The following is a 23,665-nucleotide window of genomic DNA, read 5'->3' on the forward strand; positions in this document are numbered from 1 at the left end:
GACGGGTTTTAAACCATTTACTAATAACTTTGAAAAGCGCAGGCAACTTCTGAATTCCATGATTCAACATAACATTCAACATACAAGCTCCAATACCATGTGACAGTATGTTGTTTGTATGGCCAGTAGCATATGGACATGGAGGATGGTAAGGGGTGATGATTTGCGGATCGTATAGGCAACTTTTGTGACTGAGTAGTTAGACGAACGAGCCAATTCATACACATCTGCGGTTTCCTATCAAACTTCTTTAACAGATATAGCAAGCTAGATTAAGGATGGACTTTGGGAAAAGTACTTTAGGGGTATGTAGGAAGAACAAGTTGTATCTCTACAAGGAGATTGAAGACTGGATGGGCGATGAGACTGAGAAAATTGGTGTGGCAGTTGCCGGTGTATTTGCCGTCGTTGAAAACGAGATCTCCCAAAGAATCAACGCCGCGGAAACTTATGGAACGCGAGCACTGATGCGGTGGCAGGACACATGTCTGCCGTTCTCAGTAGCTTTTGGCAGGCGTATTACTTGGTGCAGCATTGGTACTATGGAAAGGAGGTGAGATATGCCTCATCGCAAGTAGACGAGATGGGAACATACCGTGATCCGGCAGGTAGTATTGTTGTCGCCAGGCTTGGTGACGAGTTGTGTATAGGATTGGACGTTCATAGTTTGACCATTTCCGCAGGAGGGCGTAGCATAGCTCGTTGGGATATTGCAAGTGAGAACCGCGACTCGGTTGTCTTTGGTAAAGGTGCGGCAGTCGCGTGCGACAAGGTCGCTATGATGAGGAGCAGCAGCCACAGCCACAGCCATTAGGATAGTAGCAAAAGCGGATGCGACAACCATTTTGACGAGTAAGGCTTCGAGTATGGAACGATTGGAAAGATACAAGATTCAGAGTGAGGGTGTAAAGAGAGTGTGCAGCTTTTTATAGTTGCTGATCGACAAAGACGGATAGAGATTCAAAAATAGGCGAAATATATAGCAAATGACCATCATGACTGACAAACTCTCCCACCGGTTTCTGAGTGGCCAAGACCAGACTGGACCCACAGAAGTTCCAGACTTTCCAGATTTTTTCCCAAAGTGTAGAGTGCTAGGTATTACACCCGGACATTTTGTTATTTTAATACTGAGTTGATGACTAACTTGGTCATTGAGTACAAGTTGCTTGCCAAATTGAGCTATCTAGCACCCTGTGGGATCCCCTAAACTATTTTCTACAACTAAAGCACATGTGACAAGAGGGAGTTCATGGAAAAGAATTGGATCTCGGCCCCAATGGTGCTTCCGGATGTCCGCGTCACGTCGCTTCTCAGGATTATTCACCATGGCTGGAAACCACGAGTCGTAAGAGTAGGTCAGTTGGGTGGCATATAAATAGGCCCGGGCCGGAGACTTACCGGATGTCGCCGGCCCGCCTCGCAACGCCGTAGTCCTGTAAAGCCGAAGGAAACAAAAGCATTCTCAAATTCCAAGCTTCTGTGCAATCTCTGTTCCAGCGAGACGGCCGAATGTCATGCTCCGAAGGCAGCTGGTGGCTGGTGGGTACTCATTGTAGAACAACCCAGTCATCTCTCCACTTGCATAGAGACCCGGGATCGGTACGTCATTGTGAGAAAGCACGCGTGAGTGAAGATCAGTCTTCACACCGCCGTAACTGTGTGATGGTGAGCTATGATTCAATTTTACTTGGGACTTGTTGGCTTACGTGAAGGTGAGATTGGGCGTGCAAGGGAAGCCGTAGAATGGGGCCTTTGCGATCGGATTCGCCCAGTTGGTCTTGTTTGGTTTGAGACCAGTCGTCGCCTTGCCGTCGAGCTTCATTAGATCGAAACCCTTGTCATTGATAGCCGCATTGAAGTCATCGACTGTCTTTTTGAGTTTCTTTGGGTCGAGGTTTAGCGTCTCTGCTAAACCTTCGATCGTGTCTGACTTCTCCGGTGGCTTGTCTGTGGTTTCGTACACCCAGCTGCCTTTGAAGCGTTGCATAATTACCTCATCGGTAATAAAGTAGCAAGACATGTTTTGATCTTTCCAAGTGTGAAGGGCCGCCATTTCAAATGTGGCAAAGAGATGTCGTTCACCTTCGTCGTAGAACCGCTCGCAGTCGTTGTTGACAAGAATGCCGTAGTTGTGACCCCAGATCACAGCATCCGGCTTGTCGGCCCGAGTATCGACAAGCTCGCAATGCATCCCATCGAAAGATCCGGCAGTATCAGCGCCAACTTCAAGACACATTCGCAAGCCTGCGCCCCTGTTGTACTTCAAACCTGGGGCAATCAGCGGCAGCTTGTGCGAATCTCGCCCAATATATCGGGCCAACACCTCTTGGTTCGCCTCAAAGCCGCCACAAGCAAGCATGACCGTGGGGGCGAGAAGGTCGTGGAGAAAACCGTCTGTCTTTCGAACCTTCAACCCTTCAATGGAGCCCGCATCGGTTGTTAGGAGGCGAACGGCCTCGGTCTGGTAGAGAATATCGACATGGTCAAAGCCTTTGATGTGGCTTAATAGGTTGTGAATGATTGCGTTGCCACCGCCTTCGGGAAACACGAAGTGCTGATCTGTGTTGAACTCAAGGAGAACATTTGGTTCGTCATGATGTATGAACTTGACGCCATGATCTTCGAGATAACGTGCCGAGATTGGAGCCTCCTGTCTGAGCTTTTCACAGTAATCTTCATCTGCTGCCCCGTTGCTGACACGTCTCATCTCCTTAACCCAATGATCATCTGACAGAGCGAATCAGTCTTTCAGCGTTCATAGCGATTGAACAAGTCGACCTACCAAAGTCCAGGTTCTTGTCCAGTCGAAGGTATGCCATGGTCCACTTCGAAGCACCTGACCTTTCACCCTCTTCGCCGGCTTCGACGAGAGCTACACGACCGCTCTTGTTCAGACGCTTGCATTCCTCCAGGAAGTTGAGGGTAGTCATGCACCCAGCAAAGCCAGACCCGACAACGATCACATCGTATGCTTCAGACGATGCCATATTGAGATTGAAATGTCGAAGATGATTTCAGAGGTTGACGAGAACACAGACAGCAGCAAAAGGCCTTTTCTGATCGATCCATCAGGCTCGAACAGACATGCCATCTCTGTTATGTATCTTGGAGAAGCTTTGGATTACGTGGAGGATCACCCGATGTGGTGCCGGATCGAGAATATCTGTGTAGCATGAGCTTGCGGGCACAAATAAAACTGCCGACTCAACTGCATGCGTTCCGTCATCGCATGTAGTGTAGCGTTGGCACTTTTATCGTGGTTTTCATCCAGGCTGTCTATCCTGTGACAGCCAAGAACACCGCTCTCAGTGTCGTTGGCCAAGATTAAGCTTCTATTAACAGGGACAGACGAGGGTGTCCAGCTTTAACAAAAAGAGAAACTAGTCAGGAATGGTCATTCTGATGCACCATATAGGCGTTATGGTCGCCAAGCTGATAGCTTGTTGCCTTATAGCGTCTTAGTTAGACTGAGCAGTTGCACACCGCAGACGATCTGGCCTAGCAAATGGATAGGTGGATGAGTAAATAAAAATGGAGGGAGGCAGACAGTCATAACAAAATGATGCCATCTGATGCCTAGTAGAGTCTGGTCTTAGCCTCTATAGACCTGCATCCGTTAGCAGTTTTAATTGATGCGCACACAGTTTGTGCTTACGTCTTTGTGTAGCAGACCTTGGTCCAGCTGCTCGCGCGAACTTAGAGCGGCGAGCGATGTGGCCGCATCTGAGCGACATCGTGGCGGCGGGAACAGGGATCACGAGAATTCATGCTTATTTCGGCCGAGTTGCTCAAGGCACAGGCCGAATGACAGACGTGGGCTCCCCCGCACTCTACCCCTCCTGGCTTCCCGTGCCCCGAGATCATTCAAACCAATCTGGCAAGATCTGCGACAACAAGATCTCGTTTCCGCCCGAATGTTATCGCGGGAGAAATCAAGCCCTGGCCCGTTTAGTGATGTCTTCATTTACGGTGTCAAATCCATTGGTGGAATGGCGTGGGGACATCACGGCATTGACGCTTGGGTTGCCGTGATCGCTTCGTTCGGCGTAGTCTCCGCCGAGATGCGACTTTAACTTTGTTCGAAGGGGTTGACGCTCATTTCCCATTGATACATATGAGGCCAATCGTCCATTGTGTTTATATCGTGAGATTAGAAGTCCTGGTTGATCATCGACGTTTCTTTTCCTCTCGTTCATCCCATCTCTTAAGCTTATTTCCCCGCGTTCAAGTTGGCGAAGTCTCCACTGTCGACAAAATGAGATTTCAAAGCATCGCTGCAACCCTGGTCACGGCTCTGACTTCTGTCTCCGCTGCTCCATTCGGCGAAAACACCGAGGTTCAAGCCCGCCAAGACACTAAGCCACCCTACTTCTTGCTGACCGGCGACTCAACTGTGGCTGTCGGCGGTGGATGGGGAGATGGTTTCCTTCGCTACGTTCAATCGCCGGCTGATGGAAAGAACTATGGCAAGAGTGGTGCTACAACGGTTTCTTTCAGAGCCCAAGGCATTTGGGACACAGTGATTGGCGAAGTCGAGGCAAACAAAGATGCATTCAGCCCGATCGTGACCATTCAGTTCGGTCACAATGACCAGAAGGAGGCGGCCGGCATTTCGCCCGACCAGTTCCAGGCCAACCTCGAGACACTTGCGAACGAAGTCAAGGCTGCTGGAGGAACTCCGGTAAGCTTACAGAACAATTATGGAGAATTGGCACTGACTTCATTTCAAGATCCTGATCACTTCCCTCACTCGCCGAGTCTTCAGCGGCGGCAAGGTCATTCAGAACCTCGAGACCGAGAGACAGAGAGCCATCGCGGCTGCTGAAGCCGTCGGCGCCATTTATCTTGACCTCAACACCGCCAGTACCAACTACGTCAATGCCATCGGTAACGAGAACGGCCACAAGTACGACCTTGCTTCTGGCGATTCAACCCACCTGAATGTCGCCGGTGAGACGGTCTTCGGCCGCTTGGTTGCCGATCTCCTTCTCGAGAAGCGAACCGACCTTGCCCAGTACATTGCTGAGAACAAGGCTCTTAGCGACAAGATTGCGAATGGCGAGTTCGCGACTGGTGACGAGTAAACGTGGCGCGTATATGCATGAGATTGGCGAGCATTGTAAATGACAAGCTTTGATGGCACAGACCATTGTGTTGTCTTTCTCTTCAGGATCGATATTCTTAGTAGTGCATGTAAGTATTTATAGAAAATGTATATAAGATCGTCTAAAACTTTCAGACTCCCACCTGTAACAACACCAGAACCGCGGTCTAATGATGGGAATAGTGACCTAATGACGGCCTCATAGAGGGATAGGCAACTGATGGCCTTTGCGCCAAGTCTCACCAAGTCTGATAGTAAGGTACACGAGTCCAGCGCAAACAAATTGAATGCCGCCTGATAGTGTAGACGACCATCCAACACCAATAGTCTCAATCAGCGGCAGACAAACCGCGGTCGATAGTCCAGCAATCAGATACCTCATAAGATAGTGTCCAGCTTTTAATGTCAGTCCGGGCTCTTCACAGAGACGCAAAGGAGGATACTCACCCGAAGATCCGCCACTTTGAGAGTGTTGGATTACGTCAAAGATGTATGAGTTCAGGCTTGGGAAAGCTCCCATCTGAGCGACCCCCTGAAAGAACATGCAGACCACTGGCAATGGGATTCCACCGATGCGCTTGTCCAGTGTCCACCCGTACATGACCATGGACCCAGGCAGCATGAATGCAAGAAAGATCAGACAGCTACGCAGCCTATCCTCCGGGAGACGGAAGCCTCTCTTCTGAATCCACTTATTGACAGTCCAGTCAGCCCAACGACCGCCTATCTGCGAGCCGACAAGATAACCGGCACCTGGTACGAGGTATAAAAGCCCTGACTGAAGCGGCGTTGTGAGGTGAAAGCGTGGGTTAAGGACGTATCGAATTGGTGTAAGCAGGGCATACATGTTCCAAACCAATGAGGAAGAAGCGAGAAACTAGATTGGCTCAGTATTACCTTTGTCATTTGGGAGTGTATTCTGACTTACGACTAGAAGAAGGTTCTTGTTTCCGTAAACCTTCACCACTTTGGTCGGGTTGCCCCAATTCCAAAGCTTGGAGATCTTCTCCCCGAAACCAAGACCTTGCAGCTCCGAGACCCTGAGTTGATGATGGGTTTCCGGGAGTGCAAAGTAGATGAATGGCAAGGCCAGCAGTGCAAACGACGCCTGAATCCAGAAGATGACGCGCCACGTCGTATAAGTTACGACGATGCCGCCGAGAACTGGGCCGAAGGCGGGACCGAATGCTACTCCAGAAAGAAACCATCCAAGAGACGTAGCGCGTTCAGTCTGTTGGGACATTCATATTAGAAAACCAACTTTAGAGAGAGGCATTCATATGCATGTACTTACTGGGTGGTAAATGTCGGAAATGCATGTGCTTCCAAGAATCAAGAACGCCGTACCTTGGAACGCGGTCAATGCCCGAAAGAGGAAGAAAACCTCAAGCTGAGGCGCCAACGCGGTACCGATCGTGAACACTAAGAATAGTGCGACACTGCTCAAGTAGGCCTGCAAGTATTATTTCTCAGCGACGGAGTTTTGCACCTTTTGTGGTGGTCTGACATACTGGTCTGCGACCAAAAATATCTGCGTACGGACCCCATATGAACGCCGACAAGCCCATAAAAGTCAGATACACGGCGTTGCTGATGTTAATGACTGTAGCTGATGTCTCAAACGTTGAAACAATCTCAGGAACGGCAGCCAAGACGCTTGTTGTGGACATCTGTGCTAAAAAGCCGCATACAGCTGCAATGCCGGTGACGAGGCGCTTTTGCAGTGGCTTCAATCGGGAGTAGACGGAAATTTGGACGCGGGACTGGTCCGGGTCTTCGCCGGACCCGAGGACGGGGTCGGGGCTCGCAGGCCGGACCTGAGACTCCGTGGATGACATGTTGCGGTCGGTGGACATGGCGCAGGGACTCGAAAATGGCGTGATTGTCTACCGAAACTTTTGCGACAAAGACATTTTCGGACGACAATAAGTACCTTATGTGTTAACCTAAACAAACTACTTGCCGATGTCGGTCGGCAAAACACGTCAAACAGGACGGCAATTGAAGAAGTGCCCGACAGCAAGTGCAGTGCAAGGTTCAGGGGCGGGGATCAGCGCTGTGTTCCTGAGCGATTCGCATTTTTAGCTAACGAACCCCAGATACAGTGGCCCATGCAGCGATTTAGTGACTCAACTTCTGTCCCAATTGAGTCAACTTGATGGACTTTCGGTCCGCACCCCGGCCAAATTGGTTCTTGCCGAGCAAAGCAAGCAGTAACTCTTTCAATGTTTTCCTTTCAACTATTGAGAATAAGAAGCAGACATCCTCTGTTCCAGCCGCGCGTCTTGCAATACGATCTTGCTCAGTGAGAAATATCATCAGGTTCGGCGTTCCGTCCTTTGAAATAATATCTCGACGAGAAAATACAGTTACAATTACTTCGGTAATAGCGTCTCTGCAACGTATGTGTATGTGTACATGTATCGACAAAGGAAAATGGGGTATAACCAGCTTTAAGCATGATGTCCTGACCGAAATTTCTTCCAACGCTCTACCACCTCATCTCTTTCCTCGGGTGTTGACCTTCTAAACTCATTAATACCTTGCCGTAATCTAATCAGTAGTATCTCCGCCTTAAGCTTCGTAAGACGGTGTTTCGACAGCTCTTTCTCTATGCCCTTGAGAGTGTATCCGGGCAACCCAAATATAGCTGAAGGTCTTGTTAGTAACTCTTCGCGATGAAAGAAGACAAGTTGTGAACTTACCAGCAAAAATGTTACAAGTGAACCCTCGATTACCCTGCCACAAACCTTTGCCAAAGCCCTTGATGCCTCCTTCTTTGGCTCCCTTGTATGGTCTGACGACAATCCCCCGGAACGCATCCCACGTGCCCAACGCAGCTTCCTTTCCGGCAGTTCGCAGACCGCTACCCAAGCCGGTGATCTCGTCTCGCCTCCGAACGTCGTGGCTGAACGCACCGTACGACGGATAGTTGTGGAAACCGTTTGCGACGTTGTAGAATACCGCGCCAGGAGCTTTGAGCCCGGCCTTGGCGACCTCGAGACCGTAACGGCCCGTTGCACGGGCGACTTCCTTCGCTCTGCCGCGTTGGCGCTTCTGATACTTGACGACCGACGACTTGCGCCTGCCTTCTGGCGTCTTTTCGAGCATCGCTATCTCGGCGTGGGGATCGGCGTTTTGGAGGGATTTGCTCGCCATCTTGAGGGCGATTGTGTTCATCTGGGAGGGCGATAGTGTGTTCTCCCGGACGACACACTTGAGGTTGCCGTCCTGGGTTTGCGTGACAGTGTTGTCGGTCTGCTGATCGCTTGTGGTGTCGGTTCCTTCGCCAACGGACTTCTCTCGTTCCTGCTGCGCCTGCCCTTGCAGGTCTGGTGTAGGCTCTATGTCTTGAGGAGCTTCCCTTTCAGGGTGAGCGTGTAGACGTTGAGAGTAGTCGGATGTCGCGATTCCAATGGCAGTGAAGAAGCCAGAAACTGCGGCCACCAGACCGATGAGGGGATGTTCCGCACCCTCGTCGACATACCAATGCTTGTGCCTGAGAAGCTTGACGTCGTGCGGCTTCATCATGCCCTTGTCGACGAGGCATCCGACCGCGAAACTGCTCAGGTGTGCACCGGACTTCTTATGCCTCCAAGTCGCAAGTCTCTCAGGGCAGACGTCGCACCGCATACCATCCAGCACCAATCGCTCCTGGATATCCTTCGCCGTATCGCCAGCGCCGTCTTCGGCTCCGATACGCTCCGCCATCTGCTGCACCGCAACCTGCACCTCTGGCTTCAGAGCAAATGAGATGCTCGCCGCCAGCGTTTCGGCTGTCATCTCCTTGAAGGGCACCGGCATGGGTCCTGCTCCAGCTCTCGCGATCATCTGGCCCCAGAAGGGCTGATCGCCAAAGAAGGGGACGACCACTGTGGGACGACCAGCTGCGATGCCTGCGGCAGAGGTTCCGGCACCTCCGTGATGGACGACAGCCGATACACGCTTGAAGAGCCAGTCGTGGGGGCAGTTGCCGATCAGGTAAATGTTCTCCGGGACGTTGTCGCCTCCACCAACACCGCCCCATCCCTTCGACACGATAGCACGTACCCCTGCGATTTTGACGGCGTCGAAGATGAGTTCAGTAAGCGCCTTCGGGTCATCGACGACAATAGAGCCGAAACCGATATAAATAGGTGGTGGCCCAGCTTCGAGGAACTTCGTGAGATCCGGTGGAGGCGTGTACTTGTCGGCCAGAGATAGGAAAGAGAAGCCCGTGATGTTGATGTGGTCGTCCCAGTCGGCAGGCTTGGGGATGAGCGATTCGGACCAGAGGAACGTAAAGGGAACGCGGAGTCTGGGCAGGAGTTGACAACCCCATAGAGGAGAGATGGGGTCGAGGCTAAGCGTTTGAGTGCGGAACTTGTTGATCAGGTCTCCCAATCTATAAAAGTGTCAACAGTCTGGTTGTCAAAGGCAGTCTTGGGGTGACAAACCCTTGCCATGTGAGAAGCTCCATCATGATGAAGGACAGATAGTTGGCAACACTTGTGTCTGCCTCGCCGTAACTCATCGACGCAAGAGGGTGGTGGAACGCTTGCGTCGGGCACCAGGGCATAGTGAAAACCATGTGTAACGGGATACCTAGCTTCTCAGCACAGTGAATATGAGCCATTGATGGCGGGTTGGCGATGATCGTGTCAGCAACAAAAAGATCGTCGGCGTCTTTCACGGTCGCGGCTGTGACACGCTCCCCCATTCCGTCACCAGCCTCAATGCAACTCCTCCAGCACCCGTCGATAATCTCAGCCATCTCTTTCCTCCTTTGCCCAATGTCGCCTGCCTTGACACTCTCACGGCTAGGAAGCAAGCCCGGATTCTTCACCATGTAGGCCATGAGAGCCTCTGGGTCTCCACCGATGCTGAAAAATTCGACTCCATTCGACTCGACAAAATCCTTGAAGACGGGGTGAGTGCATATTCGAACGCGGTGCCCAAAAGGCGGTTTCATAAGTAGTTGCGCAATTGGGATGAACGGCTGAATGTCCCCTCTTGATCCAACGATATGAATGGCGATGTTCAGCCGTGGACTCCTCTGCGGGGGCTCCCTCCTCAGGTTTTCCAAGATGACACTGGTGCGGCGTCGCGCCAATGCCTCCTCCAATTCTTCATTCTCATCCCCATTCGGCCCAGCTTTGAATGCACCCTGAAAGTCCTGATACCACTTCGCGAGTTTCTGGGGATTGGCGTGGAACCGGACCTTGACTCGTCCATCGTTGCCGACATTGCCGGATGTCGCCGTCTCTGACCTCTCACCATGCAGCGCGATGTGCCCCGGTCCATTCGATTTCATGCGACTGAGAGCCATGACAGAGATTGAGGCTCAGGTCCACAGACCGAGCGAAATGCGATTCCTCAATGCTGGATTTCCGGGCTCAATGGGCGATGAAGGTGATTTTATTCGGGCGCGATGAAGTTTGGATAAACCTAAGAAGCTCAGCTGCAAATCCCGTCGCGCTGACTCGGGGGAATCACGTGTAGTAATCAAAAAAGTGCTCCTCGCATCCATCGTTTCCAGCCGCTTTCATCCGCGCACTTCGCCTTAAACGTCATAGAGGATCCGTTTTTGACATTAGCGTCGTTTGCATATTAATTGTTGCAACAACAAACGCGCCCTGAGTGCGGTAAGGTTTACGCCGCTTGCATTGGCGGCCTTGGTGGACCCCTGCCTCCAAAAGATAATAGGCCATTGAAAAAATTCTAGATTCTTGCGAGACGGTAGTCGGCCGGGCCCGGGCCTGAGGCCTGAAACCTAGCCTGAATCCCGCCTTTACGTAAGGGATCAGCTACACTACTTTATAGCTAGTCACGCTTAGCACTTATAGCTAGATTAATTAAGCTATTTTACGCAGGTTATAAGCCCTCTAAATACCTAAATCTATTTACTAGATAGTGAGGTTATTCCTAAGTAACTATTAAGACTCTAACCTTATAATCTAGTAATTACTATAGAGTAATTAATAGATTACTAAGCTACTAGAAGTAATACTTCTAAGTAGAGGTTATAGCTATTATAATATATATCCCTTATTTATAAAATCTCTTTAGCTTTTAAGCTACTAAAGTTAATAATTATTTAATAATTACTATAGTTATATAGTAATAACTACTTAATAACTATTTAATAATTACTCCTAATTACTACTTAAATCTCTTTTAAACTACTAAATTAATTAAATAAAATAATATATCCTTAACTAGTAATCTAACTCTATTTTCTTTTAGCTCTATTAAAAGGGGATTATCTTAGATTAGTTCTCCCCCTTTTTCTACTATAAACCTTATAGCTAGAGTAGCTATATAAAAAGTAGCTAGTAAAAAACTAAATCTAAGAAGTCTAATATATAATATTATCCTTAAGCTAACTAAAGCTATAAGTTTTAAGCTATAAGAGATTAATCTTAAGAACGCTTTTAAAGTAATAAGATTACTTTTTTACTTAATAGCTAAAAAGATACTAAATAGATATAATAGAAATATAATTTTTAAAGAAAATAAAGTAGTAGTAATTAAGGATCTAAGTTCTTTAAGTAATTTAATACTTATAGGTTTTATACTTATTAGATAGTTATTTATAAAAAAGATCTAATATAATTTCTTAAAAGAAATAATTAATAATAATCTTTCTATTATAGCTTTAGCTTTCTATATCTTTATTAAAACTAAAGAATATACCTAAAAGTTTAATAAGCTAGCTATAAGTAAAGTCTATAATAACTAAAATAGAATAATTAAAGTTAATTATAGTAATACTAAGGATTTTATATAAGATCTTTACTTAACTTTTAATAAACTAAATAGCTTTAATATAAGCTTATTAACTATAGCTCTTACTTATAGACTTATTTAAGGTTTTAAATATTTTAATTAAGTAAAGGTAAATACTATAGAGAATAACTTTATTATAAAACTTTAAACTTATAATAACCTCTTATAAGAACTTAGAAGTTTTAGCGAAAAGGAATAATATAAATAAGCTTCTTAGAGCATTAATACCTTTTTAAATAAGAAGAGGTTTCCCTCTAAGAAGTAACTTTAAGTAACTAAACTTAGTAAACTATAGGACCTTTATACTTCTTATAATACTAAATATCTTAAGAACCTCTATAAGTATAAGATATATAACTCTTATTATAGAAAAATAACTTAATATTTTAAGAAGTATAATAAGTATTTCCTTAAATACTTTAGATATTATACCTTAGTATATAATAAGTTTAAATACTTAAATAAACTACTAATAACTTAATAATTAATAATATAAGTATCTACTTTAATATTTACTTTAAAAAGCTAAACTTAAGATAGTATCTTTAGAAACTTTAGTATTAAATAGGATATTAACTAACTATCTAAAGCTTTTATAGATATTTTATTAGCTTAAGCTTAAAAGAGAACTTTTTTATTATTCTTAGTAAATAACTTTAGAGTATTTAGTTTATACTTTAACTTTTAATCTCTTATTAGAGATCTATATAAAGTTAACTATATATAGAGAGTTAAGAAGTAACTAATAAAAATACTTAAATATTTTATTTATAGTTCTACTAATTAGATTATAAAAATAGAAACTAATAGTTTCTTTATATATAGTATTATTAAAGAAGCTAATAAAGAAGAAAATAATAGCTAAGAAGTATAACTATACTAATATATTATATCTATAGCCTCTATTAGGAGGATAAACTCCTTTATACTAAATACTAACACTAATAAGTATATCTTTAATAATCTCTCTATTTTTAAGGACTTTTAAGATCTCTTTTAAGGATTAATTATAAACTATATAAGTAGAAAGGATTAAATTAACTAAGCTATTAGTATAGCTAAAATAATTACTATTAAGCTAAGTAATAAAAAGACTACTTTCTAACTATATAATACTCTTTATAAACTTTATAATATAATATAAATTATTAGTATTAATCTTCTTTAGAAGATAAGTATCTATTTTAATAGTCTAAATAATACCTTAGTTTATAAAGATATATCTAAAGCTATTACTAACTTTAAATAGGATATATAAGTCCCTTAGCTTTAGATTTATCCTTCTAACTAAAGTAATAAATTTAGTTCTCTTAAGTTAGATTACTAAACTTTTTACACTTATCTAAGGTATCTATCTAGAGAAGTAATTATTACTACTATAAAAGATACTAATATAAACCTCTTTAGAGTACTTCTTATAAAATATAAATATTATATCTACTTTATAGTAAAGTTAATATAGTAACCTAGTAATAAATAATAAGAACTACTAACTTAAGCTTTCTAAAAACTTTAGATTAACTTTTTAGAACTAATACTATAAGGTTTTAGAGGTATTATTTATAGCTTTTATATTATAGAAACTTTTTTAACTTATAAATAGTTCTAAGTATTTAAATTAAAGAAAGAAGTAGCTATTTAGTTATAAAGCTAATTCCTAAAGAAAATTATAGTAATAAATAATATTATTTACTTCTCTAAGGTTATTATAGATAATAATATAGCTTTTCTTAAGGTAATAGAACTTTTTACTTAAAAATAAGGTTTCTATTTAGAGATAGTAGCACCTTATTCTTATTAGTAAAATAGGGAGGTAGAAAGCTCTAATAGAGCTATATAGTAAAAAGTATAAGTAATATATATAAAAGCTAGCTTTCTTAAGTCTTTTTAGCTTTAGTTAATAAAAACTTCTATAGAAATTAGAAATCTACTATTTAATAGTAAGAGTAATATTAATCCTTATAAAAAACTAATAAATACTTTTAATATATCTCTTACTATAAGAAAACTATATATATACTACCTCTACTACTAAAACTATTAAGCTTATATCTATATTTACTTAGATAGCTATCTATATATAAAAGAGTAAAAAATAAAGCTTAAAACTAAACTTAGAAGATTTATAAGATATAATAGCTTCTATAGTAATATCTTCTATATTTTTATTAAAAAGATTAATAATATTTAGTAGATAAGAGATATAACGTTTAAAAAAGATAAGAAAGAGCTCCCCCTAATTAAATTTAATAACTTATAGCTAAGAGAAGAGGTTAAACTAAAATCTTATAAATATAGTAATAAATTACTAATAGTAATATATAAAGCTAAGTTTCAGCTTTATACTATAGATACTAAGTCTTACTATTATTATTATTCTACTAAATAAGATTAATAATAAGAGGAACTAAGCAGTTTATACTTAAAAGAAGCTTAAAAGCTAGAGGGTAATAATAAATAAAACTAAAAAGATAAGCTTCTTTAAGAATAAGAAGAAATTAGTAGAAAAGGGGGTAGTTTACTAATATTAGATCTAAAACTATGCTTATTAATACTAGATATTAGCACTATAAATATATAGGTATAATTAATACTAAAAGAAGTTTCTTTTTTATAGTAATATTCTCTTGCTACTCTTTTAAAGTAGAGATCTCTAGCTACTCCTTAGAGATAATAATTACTAGCTAATATTTTATAATAGTAAAGCTCTCTTAATATTTTACTTTAAACTCCTCTCTTAATATAAAGAAAACTAAGGGGAAGATTAAGAAGTAGTAATAGAGGTTCTACCTTTATAAAATCACTAAAAGTAACTACTTCTTTTTCTAGTTAAATAACTTAGATATTTAAAACCTAAATACTATATAATATAAAGAAGTTTAATAGGGAATTTAGTAAAATAGAAGCTATAGAGATTAACCTAATTAATAATAAAATAGACTAAAAACTAATTACTTTTACTTTCTTAATATCTAACCTATTATAAGTTTTTAGTTTAGAGATTTACTTATTTATAACTTTTAGGAAATAGGAGATAATAAAAGAGGAACCTCTAAAGTTAGCTATTTTTAATACTATAAAGACTTAAGTTAATAGCTTATAGGGGATAGATTATTAGTAGCTTAAAGAGCTCTTAAATAGTTTTAAATATCTCCTAAGTAAATAAATATATAATAAGAAGGTTATTATAGATAGAAGACTTAATAGAGTTAGAGTAAGATAGATTATTTATAGTAATTTTTAAGATAAAGATAATAAGATAGTTTATATTATTATTACTAATTTTATTACTCTATAAGTTTTTTTACTAATTATAGTACTTAAAGATCTAGAACTTTACTAGGTTAATATAGTTATAGCTTTCCTAAATACTTTTATAGGAGATTAAGATATCTTTATTACCTAATTTTATAGGTTTAATAATAGATCTAGCTAGTTTTATAAATTAAAAAGAGCTCTCTATAGATTAAGAAAATCTCCTCTTTTTTAGTATAAATAAATTATTACTATTTTTAAATAATTAAAGTTTTATTTATTACTAAAAGAACCTTATATTCTTATTAATAAGGATAGCGTTATAATATTATTTTATATTAATAATATACTTATTATAGTACTTAATATTAAGTAAGTTAATAATTTTAAAAATAATTTATATAACTTCTTTTAGATTAAGGATTTAAGTGAAGTATAATAATTCCTTAAGTTTAAGATTATTTATTACTATAAAATAAGATAACTTTAGATCTTATAAGCTAAGTATATTAATAATATATTAATAGAGAAGGGTATTACTAAATATAACTAAATACTTTACTACTTTAGTGATATTTAGCTACTAAAGATTATAGAATAATATAAAATACTTACTAAGATATATAAATATTAAAGTAATCTAAATAAGTTATAATAGATTATAAATAATATATAACTAGATATTATAATATTTATAAATAGGACTACTAGAGATTAATAATATACTTCTAAAAAGTATAATAAACTACTAAAATTAATATAGAGATATCTCTATAGCTTATAATAACTAATACTCTACTTTAGTAGTTTAGGATACTCTATTAATAACTTTAAATTATTAGTATTCTATAATACTAGCTAGTCTAATTATAAAAAAACAAAGAAGTTAATAGCTAGTTATATAGTTATATATAGAGGAGTATTAATTACTTAGAAATTAGTACTATAATTATTTATAACTATATTAACCTATAAAGCTAAGTAGATAAATCTAATACTTAGAGGGAAAGCTTTACTATATATTATAAATCTCTTTAAAAGGATAAATATCTCTATTTAATTACCCCTCTAAGTATATATAGATTCTATAAATACTTTTAATAATTATCTATTAAGTAAATAGTTATTTAAACTGCATTATATTAAGATTAAGTATTACTAAATTATTAATAATATTAGTAATAGGGATTTTAAGATTAACTATATCTTAACTTATAAGATAGTTACTAATAGTTTTACTAAACTACTAATAATAGAGAAATATTATAACTTTATTAGAATACTAAGTTTATTTAAATTACTTATAACTAATAATAAGTTTTAATCTAAGGATAATATCTTAGGACTTAATCTTAATTAAGTCCTTTCTATTTATTTATTTCTTTTATATATAATAACTTTATTCCTTTATATTTTACTAACTAATTAACTTTTATAATTAGACTTTATATTATTTTAATTACCTTAATTCGCTCTATTTAATAGTTAAATTACTAACTATAAAAGTCTTCTATATAAGAAGTTATTTAATAATAAAAGCTTAAAAAGTAATTAAAAACTTTAACTTTACTAAGTTATAAGTTTATTACTAAGTTAGATATTTTAGTTAGTATTTCTCTAAGTTATAACTATATTAAGTTTAATTAGTAAAAGTTAATTAACTTTAAACTTAAATAAAATTAATATAAGTTTAAAATTTAAAAAAGTAAAAAATTAATTAACTAAGCTTTAAAAATATTATAAAAAGATTAATCTTTAAAGTAATATTAATTAAGAACTATTATATTTAATACTTAACTTAATATAATTAGTAGATTAGAGGAGAGGTATTATAAAGCTAATTAATAACCTAAAGATTACTACTTTTAGAGAAAGAGAGCTACTTAGAATATAAGATCTAAGATTAAACTAAAGAGGATAATTTTTAAACTTATTTAAGTTAAGAGCTAACTCTATAAAGGGGAATTAAATAGTAAACCTTTAGGTTATTAATTTAAAAATCTAACTAAGTATTAAAAATAGAAAGTAATACTAATTATATTAAGTAGCTATTTAATTATCTTTATAGAGATAACTTAAATAGTAGTACTAATATTAATTAGTTATATAAAGGTTAAAAGGGGTTAAGAAGTATTTTAGAGTTAAAATAAGATAATAATAGTAATATAAAAAGGTAGGAACAATATATAGAAATAAGAATAATATAAAACTAATATATAATTAATTAGACTATTATTTTAAAATAGGAATAGCTTTAATTATAGTACTAGAAGCGTTAGCTAAAAAGGGGGTATAAGATAGTAGTTAGCTAAGCTTAGGCTTAAAGCCTAAAACCTAGCCTAAATCCCACCTTTACGTAAGGGATTAGCTACACCACTTTGTAGCTAGTTACGCCTAGCGCTTATAGCTAGATTAATCAAGCCACTTCACGCAATTCTAGAACGACGGACTGCCCATGAACTGCCGAAGCCTCGGGAGACTTGGTCTCTGATCGGACATTGGCATCTCCCGGCCCGCTGCTCCCACAGAGGGCAGAACCGGAAACAGCCACAATCCGGCCGATCCCGCCCACTCCGGGAATAATCGAGACGGAATGACCGGAGTCGGTGCTTTGGTGAGGGCCGACACTGCGATGCCGATGGTCCGAAAACCGCCAAGGCGACCGCAGAATGCGACCGGGCGCTTCGGTGCCTCGGTAGGATCGCGAAACCGAGGCTTCGGCACGGATGACCTGCAATTGAGTTGGTCTGCAAATACTGGGTCATTGACCTCCATCGTGATCACGACTTGTTCATGAGACCTGATCTCCTTGCTGATCTGAGGAGGCCAATGACCAACTCTGAGGAAGTGCAGACGGACGGGAGCAAAGTTCGTCATGCACCTGACCCAAACAGGACGTTCGGCAAGACATTTCCAATATGGGGCACTGACAGAATATTCCGGGCACCTGCAAACCCGCCAAATCGACCGTAAAAAAAACTCGACGACATTCTACCATCGGTCACTCGTATCAAGCTTCACAGTCAACACATTGGCATGTTAGTGGTGCTCCGACGCGCTGTGATCCCGTTGCTCGGCCGGGACGGGACGGGAAGGCCGGAGCGATGTGGGTCCTAGTTCCCCCGAGACTCCGACGGACCCAAACCAGGCTGGAAAGAGCACGCTTCCGAGGAGCGTTTTGCGGCCCTGAACGCGTTCCTCATGTTGAAGTCCGTTTAACATAGGAGTAGAGCCAGTGCCCCTTCTTCCAAAGCGATCTTCGAAAACTTACGATTGAAATCGCCCGCTGTACAGTTCTGACGGCTGAGGCTGGTTTATCCCTACGGTAATAATAGGGATAATAGTAATATGATCGCTTATACTGCTGCTTATCTATACCTCTAGAGTGTATTTATGTAGACTTTATTATCATAACTAGAGCAATTCACCCACATACCTATTACAGCTGCCTATCGCCCTGCGGGTGTGCGCAACCGCTGTGCCACACGAGGCTCAAGCACACGTGCCTGGCACCCTCCCTGACCCGCTTACATCTGGCGCAACAGGCGCCCAACCTGCCTCAGAAAGACCAAACATTTTTTGACCGTATTTAAGGCACTCATTCGCTGGCCTCTGCTTCACCACAACATCCATTTCAGCTGTCCCCCATGATGGCAGCTTCATCCACCCCCAGGCTGCCGCCACTCAGCATGAATGAGTCACCTCAGCCACACTCCTGCGAAATATGCCAGGACAGGCTGATATTCGCACGGCATTATGTCGACAATGTCGACCAAGGGTGGTGGGATGAGATTTCGGACCACAACTACTATGCCACCGGCAGGGCCTACACATTCAACATCTCCTACGGTGAGGCGCTTGAGCAGGCCCAGGCTGGTTGCGAGCTGTTTGCGTGGCTCGTGACGCTGCACCGTCCGGACACCTGGGACGAGAGCTGGCTTCGTGCGTACTACACGAGCCCGCCTGAGATCCACATGGTTCTTGACTGGGTCAATGACCTGGATGATCATGTTGACGGTGGAGATCCTTCTCGTCAGGTTGTTGTGTGCGCGGAAGAAGGGTAAGGCAAGCCGGCGGGGTGTACTACAAGCAGTATGTGCTTACTCTTTGTTATCAAGAGATATTGCTTTAGAATACATCAAAACGAAGATACCGTCCCTCCATCCATTATCAGAGGATGCTTTGTCCAAACTCCGACACTGGTCACACGGATGTGCATCCACACACCAGAACTGCATCGAAGCAGAAGCTGCAAGGGCCAAGCTCGATGATGAATCCAAAGTCCAGCCAGGGCCTCGTCGCTTACTATCGTTATCTAGGGTGGACTCGAAACTAGCAGTCAAGGTGGTTGAGTCGTCCCAGGAAATCCAACATTCTTATGTAGCCCTGAGCTACTGCTGGGGAGGTGACCAGAGAGCCAAGCTGCGTCAAGCCAACATGAACGAATGGCGCGAAGGGCTCCCCTATGAGAGCCTTCCGCAAACAATCAAGGATGCGATAACTGTCACTTTGAGTTTTGGGTTATCTCATCTCTGGGTGGATGCTCTATGCATTATCCAGGATTCAGACGATGATAAGGCACAGGAGATCTCGCGGATGGGCGACATATACGAACAGGCCCACTTCACTATTACCGCCGCCCGGGCGAAAATGGTCGAGGAAGGATTCCTGCATTCTCGTACTATCGCAGGCGAGAGAGGATTCCGGATCCCATATCTCTGTGTGAACGGTGATTTGGGTTCCGCCGTGTTCTGGACAGGCAGGGCAAACTGTGAACCGGAACCGACTGAGATACGGGCTTGGTGCTTCCAAGAGTCCATTCTCTCACCTAGGGTGCTTTACTTTGGGACACATAACTCCAAGTGGATATGCGCAGAGACGCGAAAGCAAGACTCCAGACCTCTCTACGACGGCTGTATTGGAGACTCAAGCCTGAATCTCGAGAGTATCAACAGCAGCAGACATTTGGTCTACGGCGTAGAATGGACCACTATGGCTGATTCCGAGGCTTTTTACCTCAGGTGGAGAGATCTTCTGCAGTACTATTCTGTCATGGAGGCCGGACAGCAACAGGACAGGTTGCTGGCTATCTCGGCCATTGCGAAGAAGATCGGTGGGATCGCAAAGGACAGGTACTCGGCCGGAATCTGGATGAACAGACCAAGCGATTCACTCACCTGGGTGTCCTGCTCTGACGAAGCCAAGAGACTGACTGGCTACTTTATCCCTTCGTGGTCGTGGGCATCGATATCGGGAGAGGTCCGCTTGGAGAGTTGCACTCCCAAGGAAGAGTTCTCCATTCAGCACTTGAAAGTCAAAAACCAGATACCAGGCGACGACTTCAGTGCACCGATCGAAGCACAGATGAAGTTGCAGACGCTGACGTTTCCAGCTCACGTCCGCAGAGATGAGGAGTACGGTGGGGACTTCTTGTGGGACCTGGCAGTCGGCGAAGCCGTTGATGGCCAGCTGTATCTGGACGTAGCTATCGACAGCACGGAGCGAGAGATTTCGCATGACGAGGAGCTTCTCGTGGCCTTTGTCGACCGAAGTGTGGCCCTTGTCCTCAAACGGTGCTTGGACAAGTTGACGTTTCGGCGGATCGGCATCTGCATCTTGATGCGCAATCGAGAGGACATTCTAGAGTTGAAAGAAATAACCCTCTCTTGATTTGACATGGCCCAAAAGACTCGATTACTATCAGAGGCCCGGCTTGGCATGTTTGAGCTTGACTACCTTCATTTTGACGTGGCTGTAAGAAGGTGAGCGCGTCGTCAAATCCGGGGACTTCTTTGTTGGGCCGCGTTTCGCAATTGTTGTCAATGTCTTGTTTTCTACTATTATCATACACTTCTAATAGGCGTTATATAGATGTTGGTATTCAAATTTTTTTTTTTTTTTTTTTTTTGATTATCGTTACGCTAGGTCGTTGAGATTTGTATCGAGAGATATGGCAACCTTGCTCAAAGGCCCGGCTCAGTTGCATGGCTCTTAGACCCCTCAAATGCATCCTCAAAGGTAGAAGTAGCAGAACGGGCCGGACAGCGTATCCATCACATCTTGGATCTGGATGTTCGGGCCAGCATATCCCATGTCAATAACATCGGTAAGCTGAGTCTTGTTGGAAGGTGGCTCGTTGGCCCAGGTCAGGTGCCCGTAGTCTCCTCCATTGAGGTCCTTGTGGCGGTTGACTGGGTCGATCGCTTGCCTGGAAGGAGAAAAAAGGTCAGATCAGGCATGTCGCATCGAGGTTTAAGCTTAACGTGTAGCTTACCACAGGGTCCACATGCGATCCATCATGCCGTGGTGCACCCAGAAAGCAGGGTCGCCGGGAGAGGTGAACAAGTCGGCGCCCGGATCACCGCTGATCGCGTAGTGCATGCCTCCGTGAGGGCCGATCTCGATCGTGTAGGGGACGCCCTCGGAAAGAAGTCGGTACTCGGAAATGTTGGGCTTCAGAAGCAGGTCTATAGTCGGTTAGTCAATCGATGGACAACCAAATATCCAAAGCAACGTACTAAGCACCGTGGTGTAGTTGGCGTATCTCTGGTTCATGGCAGGGCCAACATCTCTCTTCAGCCCGCGGGGGTTGTAGCCGAGACCACCATCCGGGCCGGCAGCGGTTCCCTCCAGGCCGCCGACGGGGCCGAGGTTGACGGTCATGTTCGCGAAAGGACCGGTGGTCACGAAACCACCTCCCACACCAGCAGGCAGCTGGATGTTGCCGCCGCCGACTCCATCGGGCGGAGTGATGACGGGGCCGTCGTGGGGCACGTAGTCTCCGTTGCCGCCGAGACTGTACGGGTCGCCGTTGAAGATGGGAGACTTCTCGGGGGCCGAGGCGTACTTCGGCCAGTCCCAATACTGTCATTGCGAGTCAGTACCTGAATATTTAGTGGGAATCGTGCCTCGATGAACACTTACGGGCTGATAGCCAGTGTAACCACACTCATCCCTCAATGCCTTCTCGTACAGATGCACGAACCAGCGATGCCATGGCATGAAGTTGCCTGGGCAGATATGTCAGCAACCATCAAGGCCTGTCGATTTCCTAACGGAGGGAAAACGCACCCGTGTAGTGAATGAACAGAGTCGATTGAATATGAATGACAACAAAGTCATCAAACTATCACAACACGCAAAAAAGAGTCAGCCAATCTCGGATCGGTCCGGTGAGGTGGGTTGTGTGAGTGGGCTTCATGGCCTTACCCGCGACCGTGCACCCGCAGAAACATTCGCTGGCGTGTGCGCGGGCAACTGCTGGAGACACTTGACCGCGTTGACGTACGCAAGCCTCTCCTCCTGGGACAGAGAACCGCTGGTGGTGCATCGAGTCAGTCACTTCATCTCGGCAACGTCTCTGGGCAGCTGGGGCGGAGGGATCATGACTTACTACTCGCGGCGGAAGACCAGGTTCCTCGCCGTGCAGGTGGCCGTCTCGCCGCGCTTGCGAAGCTTCTCCTCGCGCTCGTCCAGCGACTTGAGCACGTCAGCCTTGATGCTCTCCGTGAGATTGGAGAACCGGGCCTCGTCGGCGGCGAGATCGTCGCGGGGCTGGACCGTCGGGAGCCCCCAGGCAGACGACGCCAGGATGGCCGTAGAGACGATGGAGCTGATCCTCATGGTTGGCGGCTGTCTCTGCAAAAAAAAGATCGTCAATCAAATTTGGCGAGTCTTTTGACGAACTAATGGCCGGGCCCGTGTCAAGTCTGAGTGCGAGTCAGCTTGAAGAGAGGTGAAGAGAGAAGGGCCAGCGCATCAATGGGCGATGGGCGTAACATAATAAAGTCTGCCGCGAGCACAACTGCTGCGGAGCTTATGCCGGTAAATTGACGAGGCCGGTTTTCATCTCTGCAGAATTTCTTCAATGGCCTGTCGCGAGCCTGCTCTATCGCCCATCTGGGCTAAGAGGCGATGCACGTCTGCGGCGCTCAGCACCAACTTGCATGCAGTGGAGTCGTATTCAGGTGGCACAGGTGGCGTATGGCTCGCCGAAGAGAAGGGTGTCTTTCGGCCAACCAGCAGAGCAGGCACTTGTTGTTGGTAACGTTGGCTGCTGAACCCCCGGCATGCAGGCAGGGTCTGAGATACCACCGAAGCGGACGACTTTCGCAAATAGGAAGTTCAGCTCTCTGCCGGCCCCTGATCTCAGGAATCTGGCTTCATCTGGGCGCGCCCAGCATCTTGGGCGACCGTCGCTGAAGGATTCCGACAGTGAGCTTTACCGGCGGAGTTTCCACATAAGATCATGAGAGCGAATCAGGACGCTGTCCCCCTGCGCCAACACCGTCCTCCATGACGGTTGGATACGCTTCTATCGCAACAGTCGCATGCAGGTCCCCTGGCCCGCGGAATCGGTTCCAGGGAGTCCAACAAGGTACGCGCATGCCGGAAGTTCCGGAATGCCACGAAGAAGCGAACGTCTTGGCCGACTGATGCTCTGTTCGCTGCCGAGCCGCCGAGTTGCTGCGAGAAACGGTTGTTCGTCAGATCTTTGTTCCCCGGACGGATCCCTGTATTTTATGGACGGTGGAA

General features: G+C 43.3%; 7 protein-coding genes across 7 annotated transcripts; 2 read left to right on the top strand and 5 right to left on the bottom strand.

Moving 5' to 3' along the window:
* Window positions 1-519: 519 nt before the first annotated feature.
* Window positions 520-844, bottom strand: CGCS363_v007401 (uncharacterized protein; the record flags this gene model as incomplete). Its single annotated transcript, XM_036639250.1, has 2 exons — window positions 520-540; window positions 596-844. 2 exons carry the CDS (start codon window positions 842-844, stop codon window positions 520-522), a joined length of 270 nt encoding a protein of 89 aa, XP_036496766.1.
* A 621-nt stretch (window positions 845-1,465) lies between these two features.
* helE-1 (3-ketosteroid 1-dehydrogenase helE) lies at window positions 1,466-2,990 on the bottom strand (the record flags this gene model as incomplete). Its single annotated transcript, XM_036639251.1, has 3 exons — window positions 1,466-1,658; window positions 1,710-2,730; window positions 2,786-2,990. The coding sequence occupies 3 exons, from the start codon at window positions 2,988-2,990 to the stop codon at window positions 1,466-1,468; spliced, it is 1,419 nt and encodes a 472-aa protein (XP_036496764.1).
* A 1,268-nt stretch (window positions 2,991-4,258) lies between these two features.
* Window positions 4,259-5,087, top strand: rhgT-2 (Rhamnogalacturonan acetylesterase RhgT; the record flags this gene model as incomplete). The annotated part of the gene is made up of 2 exons (XM_036639252.1): window positions 4,259-4,684; window positions 4,734-5,087. 2 exons carry the CDS (start codon window positions 4,259-4,261, stop codon window positions 5,085-5,087), a joined length of 780 nt encoding a protein of 259 aa, XP_036496763.1.
* A 389-nt stretch (window positions 5,088-5,476) lies between these two features.
* QDR3 (MFS antiporter QDR3) lies at window positions 5,477-6,963 on the bottom strand (the record flags this gene model as incomplete). Its single annotated transcript, XM_036639253.1, has 5 exons — window positions 5,477-5,484; window positions 5,555-5,984; window positions 6,036-6,338; window positions 6,402-6,560; window positions 6,619-6,963. The coding sequence occupies 5 exons, from the start codon at window positions 6,961-6,963 to the stop codon at window positions 5,477-5,479; spliced, it is 1,245 nt and encodes a 414-aa protein (XP_036496762.1).
* Window positions 6,964-7,560: 597 nt separating this feature from the next.
* Window positions 7,561-10,415, bottom strand: UGT80B1-3 (Sterol 3-beta-glucosyltransferase UGT80B1; the record flags this gene model as incomplete). Its single annotated transcript, XM_036639254.1, has 3 exons — window positions 7,561-7,757; window positions 7,813-9,491; window positions 9,544-10,415. 3 exons carry the CDS (start codon window positions 10,413-10,415, stop codon window positions 7,561-7,563), a joined length of 2,748 nt encoding a protein of 915 aa, XP_036496761.1.
* Window positions 10,416-18,780: 8,365 nt separating this feature from the next.
* CGCS363_v007406 (uncharacterized protein) lies at window positions 18,781-20,800 on the top strand (the record flags this gene model as incomplete). The annotated part of the gene is made up of 2 exons (XM_036639255.1): window positions 18,781-19,190; window positions 19,450-20,800. 2 exons carry the CDS (start codon window positions 18,781-18,783, stop codon window positions 20,798-20,800), a joined length of 1,761 nt encoding a protein of 586 aa, XP_036496938.1.
* Window positions 20,801-21,142: 342 nt separating this feature from the next.
* Window positions 21,143-22,753, bottom strand: CGCS363_v007407 (Tyrosinase-like protein orsC; the record flags this gene model as incomplete). The annotated part of the gene is made up of 7 exons (XM_036639256.1): window positions 21,143-21,338; window positions 21,405-21,597; window positions 21,649-21,994; window positions 22,055-22,140; window positions 22,202-22,256; window positions 22,340-22,448; window positions 22,524-22,753. The coding sequence occupies 7 exons, from the start codon at window positions 22,751-22,753 to the stop codon at window positions 21,143-21,145; spliced, it is 1,215 nt and encodes a 404-aa protein (XP_036496937.1).
* Between the last annotated feature and the right edge of the window lie 912 nt (window positions 22,754-23,665).

Source organism: Colletotrichum siamense, assembly GCF_013390195.1.
Source record: "Colletotrichum siamense strain Cg363 chromosome Unknown KSG_Cg363_contig04, whole genome shotgun sequence".
NCBI lineage: Eukaryota > Fungi > Ascomycota > Sordariomycetes > Glomerellales > Glomerellaceae > Colletotrichum > Colletotrichum siamense.